The 11,689-nt window shown below is 40.5% G+C and overlaps 1 protein-coding gene and 1 pseudogene across 3 annotated transcripts in view; one reads left to right on the top strand and one right to left on the bottom strand.

Annotated features, from left to right (window-relative positions):
• Positions 1 to 5,185, top strand: part of Ndufb5 (NADH:ubiquinone oxidoreductase subunit B5) — a 14,099-nt gene extending 8,914 nt beyond the window's left edge. Inside the window, exons 5-6 of one of the 2 annotated variants that reach the window (XM_004647288.2) lie at positions 558 to 664; positions 4,959 to 5,185. In XM_004647288.2, the coding sequence (XP_004647345.1) occupies positions 558 to 664; positions 4,959 to 5,079 (228 nt within the window). In that variant the 3' untranslated portion in view covers positions 5,080 to 5,185. The remainder of the gene's footprint in view (positions 1 to 557; positions 665 to 4,958) is intronic. The other variant, XM_023707565.1, reaches the window with a different exon arrangement.
• Positions 5,186 to 7,637: 2,452 nt separating this feature from the next.
• LOC101580482 lies at positions 7,638 to 9,077 on the bottom strand (annotated as a pseudogene). Its single transcript, XR_001116955.2, has one exon. The product of XR_001116955.2 is annotated as a dnaJ homolog subfamily A member 2 pseudogene (transcript).
• Positions 9,078 to 11,689: the final 2,612 nt, after the last annotated feature.

Below are 11,689 nucleotides of genomic sequence, written 5' to 3'. Positions count from 1 at the left end.
TGAAGCTCACACTGGGGTGTGCTCGTTACAGCACACCATCAGCGCCACTAAAACCCCAAAGTACTCTGCTTTCTTCACAAGTATTGTGGTGAGATGACCGTGTGTGGACCATACCGCATTGTATTTTATTATGTGAATGAATTATGTTTTAGAGAAAAATGCTTCTTTATTAAATCATAAGGTAAAACATAAAAGTCGTTTATTTTTGCTGACTGGTAGAAAGAGCTTCATCAGCAAAGCCCTGCTTTGTCTCCCGATTCTGCCACCTGTGCTTCCGCAGCATAGGATGGTGGGAAGGACCACTAGCTTTGCAGTCAGGTAGACCTGGTTTGAATCCAGATAATGCTACTTAGTTTGTGTAATTTGCTCATCTCTAAAATGGGGACAAAAACAGTACCTATTGAATGCACTAAAGTTATTTAAAATATATGTATAGTAGGTGGCATATAGTGAATGTTGCTGGGTTAGCTACCTGAAATGGCTCTTTTAAGGAATAACCAACTAGAGAAGCCCAGCATTGTCCAGAAACTTAATTTTAAACAAATGTTCTCTTGTAGCACCCTATATCAAGATGGATTGCTCGTACTTTCTGTGACAGCCCTGAAAAGAATTACGAAAGGACAATGGCAATCCTTCAGATTGAATCTGAAAAGGCTGACTTACGGTAGGAAAAAGGGGAGGAAAATCATTTTCTTGAGTTACAAACCACAAGAAAAAAAAATGAATAAAACTATTTCTGAACTATAGAATTTTTTATGTGAAGGAACGAAGATAGACTTTTCCTTTCTAAGAGTGAACACTGTGAGTGGGTAGCTATCAGGAGATAATATACATCAGATTGAAAGGAATTCTCGGGACTGGGGAGATAGACCAGTAGCATAAGTGCTTGCCTGGCAGGCACAAGGTCTTGAGTTCAATCCCTGGTACCGCCAAAAAAAAAAGGAATTTTCTTATAAGTATTCTGTACTTTGATGTACAAGGCAACCTTCATTACCCTACCCCACTTCCTTCCACCTGCTCTTACCCTTTGAAATGACCTCTATTTAACAATTTCTTATATATGTTCCTAGAGATATTTTTATATGTTAAAAAATCTTTTATAATATATGTTTATTTTGATTTATTTTATTTTTTGGCGGAACTGGGGATTGAACTCAGGCCCTTGTGCTTGCCAGGCAGGTGTTTATTCTACTGAGCCATCTTACCAGCCCCCAAGAATCTTTTGTAATTTAAAAATAACATATTGTACAGAGACTTCTAAATACTGTTTTGCATCTTATCTGTATTTCAGTTAATGTTGTTTGGTCATAACATTATTACCCCCTCCTGTAACCTAGACCTCATTTTTCTTAGTGGCTGCATTACATATTCATGAGATACATGTGCCTCAGATTTTTTTAAGGAGACCCCCTCTTATTGGTACTTAGGTTCTTTCCACACTTTTAGTATCCTGCATCATGCTGTGGTAGGTCTTTTTTTTTGTATTTTAGAGAAGGGTCTACCGAGCATTCAGGGTCTCACTACTAGATCGGACTTATAGTGATCCGCCTGTTTACAGCCTCCCACTAGCTGGGATTACATGCATGTGCCACCACACCCAGTCTCAATCCCAGCTTAGTGTACCCTGGGGGTGGGGCCTGCACAGCAGGCCTGAGGGTTGAACCCCTGGTCCTGGCTCCTGCTTGCAGGCGCTTTAATCTGCTGAGCTGTTTGGCCGGCCCTGTGGTAGGTCTTCTTGTACATACATTTTTGCGTAGTTACCTATCTGCAGAAAGTAAACTCCTAGCCAGGTGGTAAATGCTTCTAAGTGTTGAGATTCTGCCTTCCTCTCTCCAAAGATGCCACATATTTTTTCCAGCACTAGTAAATGATAAATTTCTGTTTCTCAGCAACAGACTATATCAAACATTTTTGCTGCTATGATAGTTAGAAAATACTGTCTCCTTATGTTGATGTATTTCTTTATTGGGTTCAATGTTTTGTCATATACCTATTGGTTGTGTATATCTCTTTTCCTAAATTGCCCAGTTTTCTACTAATGTGTACATTCAGTTATACAACATTAAAATTTTGTTGCCAATGTTTTTCTTTTTCTTTTTTTAATTTAATTTTATTGCCAGTGTTTTTCTAGCTCATCATTTGTGTTGGCAGTAAAGAATTTTTTGCAGGATGTGTTTTTATGTTTCAGATAACAATGGGTAGTCGCTAATATATATTTGAATACTTGCTGTGTATCAGTGTTCTACTATATGTGTATTTACTCTCACTTAATTACTGTTAGGTTTTTCAATCTTTTTCTCTAGCCTCTAGGATTTTCTGTCATGAAGAGACCTCTGATAGTAATTAAGTAAATACTGTACATAATTCTAAAATTATTTTTAAACTGTTCTCTTGGACATTAGAAATATAGCTCAGTGGTGAAGCACATACTTAGTATGCATGAGCTTCTCCAGTCCTCAGTGCCACCAAAAATAAAATTTTGTGTTTTCTTTCTTCACTTTTAATTGTATCAGATCCAGTCAGGTCCAATCTGATATGTATTTTTAAGTGTGGAGCATTACTGGCAAGCAATCAAATGCCCCCACTCAGTTGAGTGGATATTTGCCAAAGGGTGTACCTGGATAAGCACCACTAGTCAGTCACTTTGATCGCTCTAAAGTGCTTTTGTCTGCCTTTTGCCATCCATCCTATTCAATTTCCATCTTCTCTGTTTGACCCCAGGCTACCATTGAGCTGCTTTTCTGTTCATTCTGCTTTCAAGTTGGTAGTTCATCAACACTGCTATAATACTGAAAGATATTTAAATGGCAAAAGGAATGTATGCTTGGCTGTTCTCTAGATACATGATTGCATGCGTATATGGATGCCATATAGAATGGTTATGTATTTAAGAGCACAGAACAGCAGTATGGCTCATGGTTAGTAGTGGAAGGCTTTTCTGAATTTCAAACACCAACCTTTGAGTTCTAGTTTAGTGACAGGACCTAGAATTCCTGAGACACAGAGACCCTAAACAATTACAAAACAAAACTAGCTAAAGCTCTGATTTCTGCCCCTCCAGGAAAGATGCCAGTGTGAGCAAGAAATGACGTGTCTGTAGTTTTTCAGAAATATGCATTTGGACAGTCAGAAAACTGAGGTATTAAAGAAATATATGAAAGGGATCTCTCACAGTCGACTCCCCTGAAAGAAGACTTCTGGTCTTTTCGTATTTGTAATTGTTTTTTCAGCAGTGCTGGGAAACCAAAGGCCTTTACCCCAAGCTGCATCCCCAGTCTCCTTTTTCTTATTTTGAGGTACGATCTCATCAAGTTGCCTTGCTTGGCTCAGACTTATACTCATCCTGCCTCAGCTTCCTAAGGTGCTGGGATTGCAGGCAGTTGTCACCATGCTGGCTGTGTACTTTGCTTTATAACTTAACTATATTTATCATCTGCTTCCACATTATTACAAATAGATTCTCCTTAATTTTTTAAATAATACATTATGTGGGTAAATCATAGTTTACTTAGCTGGTTAGTCCCCCAATAGTGAATATTTTAATTACTTGAATTTTGGACAGTTAGTCTGAAAAGTAGAAAAGAAACATGGTATTTAATCATTAAAAAGATAAATAAGCATAATCTCCGAAATGCACAAATACAAATATATAACATATAATCAAATATATAATCTTTCACAGATAGAATTAATGGACTGGTTAATGTTTTTAACCTTTTGTTTGTTTGGTATAGGATCTTGCTATGTAGCTAGAACTTGTAGTGATCCTCCTGTCTCAGCCTCCCAGCACTGGGACTATAGGTGTGAGCCACCATGCCTGATTTCGGTGGCCAGCACAGCACACCCAGGAATCTGAGGCTGGCATAACATGCAGTATCGTGATCAAATCTGGGTTCTTTTTTTTTTGTGGCGGGGAGGTTACCAGGGGTCGAACTCAGGCCCTTGCGCTTGCTAGGCAGTCGCTTATGCCTCTGAGCTATCTCCCCGGCTCCTGGCACTTAGATCACCAAGCCCATCCATGGTTAATGTTAAAGTAAATATTTTTCTGTTTTTGTTTTTGAGACAGGGTCTCACTATGTAAGTAGCCCAGGCTGGCCTTGAACTCACAACAATCCTCCTGCTTCTGACTCCAGAGTGCTGGGTTTACAAGTGTGTCCCTGCACACCCAGATTTAAAGTAAATTGTTTAGATGTGATAAGTTTTTAGTCTTATGAAAAATATGTGTTCTACAGAAATGGAACATCAAAGAGTAGATGGCAAAGGGACTGCTTCTCCAGAAGTGTATGGTAGCTTATGCAGTCTTTGGATGTGAAAGAGGAAAAACATGTTTATAGACCAGAAGTTATTTATTTTGTGAAAAAAAGGGGAGAATAGCTCAGTAGATTGTTGAGTTGGAGAGTATTTTTCTTACTCCTTATTCTTATCTTTCCCCTTTTTCTTTATAAATACGGTATTGACTAAGTGTCTGCTGTTGACCAGGGACATTACGTTGCTGGTGAATATGACAGCATTTCCTTTAGAAAAGTTTTCTGTCCCCATGGTGATGGGCAGCCAATATAGACAGAAGTCTTCTAAGAGTCTTATTTTCCTAGCACTTTCCCAAGAAATGGCTATCACAGTAGGCATTCTTAAATGCTTCTAACATCTAAAAGGTGAAAAGACAGGAAAAGACATTTGTCACAATTCAGTGAAAATGCTGTGTCCAGAGGGAGCTGGGACCCCGAAGGAGACAATTATCAAGTGAGTTAATGACAAAAGCTAGTGTATACCTTAAGGGTAATAACGTTCCAAATTCTGCTTGCTGATAACGCAGCACATGTCTGCCTACACATAGGCAGTACACGTCCTCTGTACATAAAAGCAGAACATTCTCTGGTGCTTATTCTGTAAGAAGATGATTCATTCCATTTGAAATTGGAAGCACTGGGATCACAGTGTTGTTATTGCATTTGTCACAGGTTGAAGGAGCTAGAAGTGCGAAGACTAATGCGTTCGAGAGGCGATGGGCCCTGGTATCAGTTCCCAACCAGTGACAAGGCGCTTATTGATCATTCTCCAAAGTCAACTCCTGACAACTAGTCATTAATTTCCTCAGATACAAAGTATGTTCTCTGAAGTAGAAATAAGTTGATAAATACAGTTTGTACTTTGCTCTGTGCTGAATAAAAAGAGCTCCTCACACTGCTTTGTTTTTCAGTGTTGGCTCAGATGAAGGTTTTTGATTTTGTGGCTTTGATTTCATATGGGTAAAAACTTAAAATGTAATGATAAAAACTAGAGATACTGGAACTTGGGAATTCCTTAAGATTTGGTAGTATTGACAGGTTTAGTGTTTTATTTGGCAAATGGTTGGGTTTTTTTGTTTGTTTGTTTGTTTGTTTTGGTGGAATTGGGGCTTGAACTCAAGTGCTTATTCTACTGAGCCATCTCCCAGCCCCTGCAAATGGTTGTTTTAGAAGAAGTTTTAAGTGCATTAACCCTTCAGTGCCTAGGGTTTCATTTTTGGAATACTTGGAACAGTGAAACACAATAAAAATTTTGCTTTTCAAATTCTTGTTCCTTCAGTTTTTCTAGGCAACATAGGAATTTCATGCAAACATTTAAAAAAAATTAATCTTCCGCATAAATAAGTATTGGGAAAAAATAGTTGTTTATACATGTCTGTACAGCAGATACTGATTCTTCAGGGGCTACTCAGGATTTTTACTTATATAGGAAATATTGAACCACCCATATAAAATGTTAGCATCCTACATTTTCAGGGAACAAATCTACAAGTTTATAATGTCTCCGTGCTTTTTTAACCCTGTATCATTAAAGCTATACAAACACATATAGGTACATTTTTCTTAAATTAGTCTCTTAACATTCCTTAAAGGGTTTTGTTTGTTTTGGTTTTGGTTTTCTTTTGTTTTGCCTTGTTTTATTTTGATAAGCACTGGAGAAGGAGCTGCACAAAGTAAAATGATTACTGCAGAGATTATGGAACTTCAGGAGAGGCTAAGAATAATGAGAGCCATTAAATGGTTTATTCTATACTGAGCACTGCGCCACATAATGCCATTTTTTCATTGTTTCAAAATCACCTTATGAGGCCCTATTACTATTTTTCACAGATGAGGGAAAACTGAAGTACTTTTTATATGTACTTAACATTTGCAAAAAGTAAATATTTGCTCTTTTTGCTTCAAGCATTATTTTTCAGTCTGTAATAATCTGTCAGTGAATCTAAATTTTATAAGCATCTTCCTACATGCTTCATGAAAATAAAAGTGAATTGAGGTCTCCTAAGATTTGAGCCAGTGAGTCTCCGTATCTAGTCTCAAAGATAAACGGATAGGCCAGGGAAATGGCTCAGTGGAATAAACGCTTCCTTGGCAAGCGCAGCGGCCTGAGTTCAATCCCTGGTTCCACCAAAAAAACCCTAAAACCTCCGTGGAGCCAGGGAGATGTCTCAGTGGAATAAACCCTTCCCTGGCAAGGGCCTGAGTTCAATCCTCGGTTCTGCCAAAACAAAATGATAAATGGATAAATTATTTTACTACCTAAACAGACAAAGTAAATGAAAAGGCACCGGCCACTGTGTCAGGGTATCTTAATTGATTGTCTACCTGACTGCAGCCAAGGCCCTTTGAGGCTCTTGCAGAAGAGAGTGGCCATGTCCAGGGATTCCCAGATTTTATTCAATGCATTCCTGAAGCAGTCTTCCACCTCAGAGTTCTGCCCACGGACTGAGACCTTGTATGCAGGTAAGGTAATGCCGGACCTAGAGATAGTAACATTCGTTATTTTAGAATTTACAGGTTGACAGTTGAAGGTTTTACTTGATTTTTTCCCTTTCTACTATCAGAAGAATTTAGCATAGAGAGTACAGTTTTAATGAACTAGTGCCATTAGGCACTTAATAGTGCCATGAAGTCCAACTTGTAGCAAAGAAGGACTAAGCACTCTGTATTAGTTACAGTGATGCTTTAGTGAAAGTAGCACTGTCCTTTCTTCAGTGCCAAAAAAAAAGGAATTTGAAAGGTTAAAATAAGTAGTCTAGGAATCAGGGAGATGGCTCAGTGGAATAAATGCTTCCCTGCAAGCTCAAGAGCCTGCGTTCAATCCCCAGTTCCACCAAAAAAAAAAGTCGTCTAAAGTCCAATCTAATGAAAATTACACTGTGTGTGTGTGTGTGTGTGTGTGTGTGTGTGTGTGTGTGTGTGTGATGGTGCTGAGCATTAAACTCAGGGCTTTGCAGATGTCCTGCAAATGGCTAAATCGTCAGCCCCCAACCAGGTTGTTTTTTTTTTTTTTACACCAACTGCTTTTTATTATTGAGTTTTGGACACCTTTCACAAGATGGTTAAAAAAAAACCCAAAAACTTTACAACCATTGCTAATGTAATTTTCCCATTGTTCCCAGTCAGCTCCAAACCCACTGTGTGCAAAGCCCATTTTTCCATGCATCTAAATGATAGATACAGGCTATGAGATTCTTTATTCTATTTGTAGCAGTTTATGCAGGTGCAGCCAAACACAAAGCTTCAGGGCAAATTGTACAAACTTTAGTGTGGGCTTTGAATTTAAAATAGAAACATAAAATCTACACAAAACTGATAAAAAGCACAGATACCAGGACTGAAACTTATAACCCAGTGTGAAAGGGAGTCTTGTTTCCTTTCAAGTGCTTTATTCTGCTACAGAACAGTCAAAATGAAGATGTAAAGCTTTGTGGTTAGTTTAAATTATACACTCTGTAAGATACTATACCAATTGTAAAAGTTACAGAGACCAACAGATGTCCATCAGTTCATCTGGATTGATCACACTCCAGCTGGATCACTGATAATAAATCAGGCAAATGTGGAAAGAAAATCCACCTGTGCAATTTGTCTGCAGAGTTTACTGATGCGCACACTGCACTCCAGGCCCATGATGGCTGCTGCTTTCTTCATCAGAGCTATCATTATAGGCTTCCCACCTCTGACCACCTCCTGAGCCTCGAGTGCTATCAAATTTCTGGAGCTCTACTTCCTCAGTTTCTCCAATTATGTTAGGAACTTCAGGTCTAGACGGAAGAAGATCTTCTAGTTCAGAAAGCTTATCGGGGTTGATCCAGTTGTTTTCCGGAAACTGCACATCAAACTTTATGTAAAGATCACCTTTTTCAAAGGGATTACGATACTGTGGCATTCCTTCACCTCGCACTACACGAACACATCCTGGTTCAATTACTTTGCCAGGGGGGTACTTCACCACAATCTGACGTGCATCAAGGTGCTTAAAAGTGAACTGAAATCCACACAGAGCTTCAACAAGTCCTATCTTATATGTCATGTGCAAATCATTCCCATCTCTCTGGAACACCTCATGTTCTTTCTCTTGCAGCAAAAGAACAATGTCTCCTGGTTCCACTCCTGGGGCCTGGTCTGCCTCCCCAGTAAATGTAATTCTCTGTCCATGTTTCATGCCTTTGTCTACATGAACATTAATTACCTCTCCTTCTCCATTACAATCAGAACACACAGACTGCATCTGCTGCACCATTCCTGGAGCCAGTTGCCTGATCATGATGCGTATACCTCGACCTCGACAAGCACTACACTTCTGGACAGCTCCAGATTTTCCACCTTGACCACTGCATGCACTACAGAGTACATTCTTGCTAAGTTGTAGTTTGGTCGTTTTGCCATTATACAGATCTTCTAAGGATACTTTGAGTGGATGCATCATGTCTTCTCCTCTTCTTCTGCCATTTCGACTTCTACTCTGATTACCCATGAAGCCAAATAAACCTCCACCAAAAATGTGAGAGAAAATATCATCCATGCCACCACCTCCACCGCTGCCTTCCCGAAGACCTTGCTCTCCATATCTGTCATATAACTCACGCTTTTCTGGATTTGATAGTACTTCATATGCAAAACTTATTTCTTTAAATTTGTCTCCAGCATTTGGATTCTTATCAGGATGATATTCCTTGGCTAACTTTCTGTATGCCTTCTTCAGCTCGTTCTCGTTGGCGCCGGGCGGGACACCCAGGATATCGTACAGATTGGTGTCGGCGACGTTCGCCATGGCGGCCTGCGGGGCAGCGCACTCCCAACCAGGTTTTAAAGGAATTTAAAATAAATGAAAGGATGCTCTAGGGGTCACAGATTGCAGTGGCAGAACAGCACAGTGGCAGAATACACGCTCAGCTTGCTGGGGGCCCTGGCCTTGGTACCCTGCAGCACAGCAGCCCTCCAGTGGAAATAGCTTTCATTGCCATATCTGCCTTCCTGAGCTCCCAATGCCCTTCTGTTTTTCCCTTGGTTGTATGTTTTTTTTTTTTGTTTTTTTTTTGTTTTTTTTTTTGGCAGAACTGGGGATTGAACTCAGACCTTTGCACTTGGCAGGGAAGTGCTTATTTTTCTGAGCCATCTCCCTAGCCCCTGGTTATACATAATTGCCAAATTCCTTTTTTTTTTTTTTTTGAGACAGGATTTACCTATCCACTTGAGTGTAGCCTCGAACTCACAGTGATCCCCCTACTTCAGCCTCCTGAGTACTGGGATTACAGGCATGAGCCACCACATGCAGCCCAACAGTTCTGTTTTTAGACATTTATTTTGCGTTTAATTCATAGATAAGCTAGACATGGTGGTACATGCCTATAATACCAGGGAGGGGAAGCTCTGGCAGGAAAATTGCAAGTTCAAGCCTCGCCTGAGCAATTCATTTAGACCCTGTCTCAAAAATACAGAAGGGCTGTGACACAGTTCAGTGGGAAGGCCCTTGGGTTCAATCCCCAGCAAAACACACACACACACACATACCCAATCAGCTAAATAGTGTCATGCCCCCTTAGTGTGTTTCTTATAATAAATTTCTAGAAGAAAAACATTTGCTTGAGGAGTGTGTCTTTAGACTCTAGACTGTTTCAAAGTTGCCCTCCTGAAGGTGGTTCTGATTCATATTCTCTTTAACAGCATCTGAGGGCATCGGTCTTGGGAAGTCCTAACGACTTAGAGCCTCTAACTCTCTTCTCAGCCTGATGGTAGTATTTCGTGACAGTCTCTTTCAGCACTAGGTTTATAAACAGTGTCATTCTAAAGATAAATATTTTCCACTCATAGACCTTAAACCTTTGCTAAGCCTTCTGGATCTTGGCAATTTAACTTTTCATTAGACTGCTTGATGCATCATTGCATTGAAATGAAAAATGATAGTGCCAACAAAACTGATTCCTACAGCCAGCGGCCTTTTGCGCTCTGCAGGTATTTTAAAGCGTGTCTGATTTCTTGCACATGATCATGGATATTGTATATTCTCAGCTTGGGAATTCTGAGGCATTGCAGATCTTTTTCTGTGTTGGTGTTTCTCCTGCTCTCACTCTTGGTGCCTTGTTTTCTTACCCACTTACTGTGTTCTACTGTGAGCTTTTCGTTTTCTTTGCCTTTGCTTCCGCTTCAGCCCAATGCTAGAGCATTATAATAGGAAGTCAGTCTCCACAGTCAGGTTCCACTCGTACCCACTGATGAGTATTGATGCGCCATGTAGGTGGAAAGATCCATAAGCAGACACGGGCAGCGCTCCAAATTCCAGATGGCCAGTGCGAATGTCAAGCACTCTGGCGTTGGAGAACACCTGCTGTGTAGCCTGAGGGAGAACATGGGGACACTCGGTGTGGTCAGAGTATGGCTTTGCTGTGTTCCACTTTGCTTGCACCTTAATAGGAGCTGCCTCTGTCAGGCTTCCAGAGTCATCTCAAGAGGAAGCTGAAAGGAGGTTGCTTTTCCGGGGCCAAATCCATGTTCTGGGCTGACCGTGACTTTTAAGTATCCACACAGTCACAGTTGTTTGACAAGAAGTGTGTCTCTGATGTTAATGAGTGCTTCTTGGGAAGCACAAAGTGTACTTTACTCTAGCTGTGAGGCCATAGTTTGTCCAAAGCCAGACTGCTGACCCTTCCTTGGCTTTGCCTGTTGTATTCTTGCCCGTCAGGGTCGGTGCATGCCCTGTGCACTAGAGAAACTGTGGGTCTCCACTTGCCTGGAGACCATGTCTTCTGCTTCTGTGATAAAATACAGTGGAAAATTTTCCAAAAAGAGGATGCTTTTTAAGGGGAAAATGGGCTTCTGTTTCTTCTATCCATTGTGTTAGAATCCTAGCATTGTCCCATGAGATCTAAGGATATTGTCATGCTCACAAAAGGGCCTGGGGGAGGAAGTGGATTACATTTCTGAAGCAATATTACTATTATAAGTGCAGAGAAATGTTTAATTAATGTTACCTTTAGGACAAAAATCTTAACCCAACAGGAAGAGATGAAAAGAGCCTCAGATTCTTGTAGGGAAAGGAGAAGGGAGAGAAAAAGATGAAGAAGAGAAAGAAGTCAGATCTTACTACACAGCTTGAACTCATACTGATCCTCCTGTTTTCAGCCTCACCAGCACTGGGATTACAGGCATGCGCCACCATGCCTAGTCATGGGCAGCTTGGCACCCCTGGGGGTGGGGCTGCCACTGCATGAGGTGCTGGGGATTGACCCCCAATCCCTGCGCTTGTCTAAGCAGACAATTAGTCTGCTAAGCTATCTCATTGGCCTATTAGTTCTATACATATGAGGTCAAATGTGTGGCAGGAGAGAAAGACAGGAAGACAGGGAAAAAGGAAGAGGGTAGGGGAAGAGGAAAGGGAAGGAGTGGTTGAGGCAAGAGAA

This window comes from Octodon degus, unplaced genomic scaffold (genome assembly GCF_000260255.1).
Source record: "Octodon degus isolate 3935 unplaced genomic scaffold, OctDeg1.0 scaffold00298, whole genome shotgun sequence".
In the NCBI taxonomy this organism is placed as follows: Eukaryota; Metazoa; Chordata; class Mammalia; order Rodentia; family Octodontidae; genus Octodon; species Octodon degus.
The sequence above is the reverse complement of the archived record's forward strand: the minus strand, read 5'-3'. Positions and strand labels throughout refer to the sequence as shown.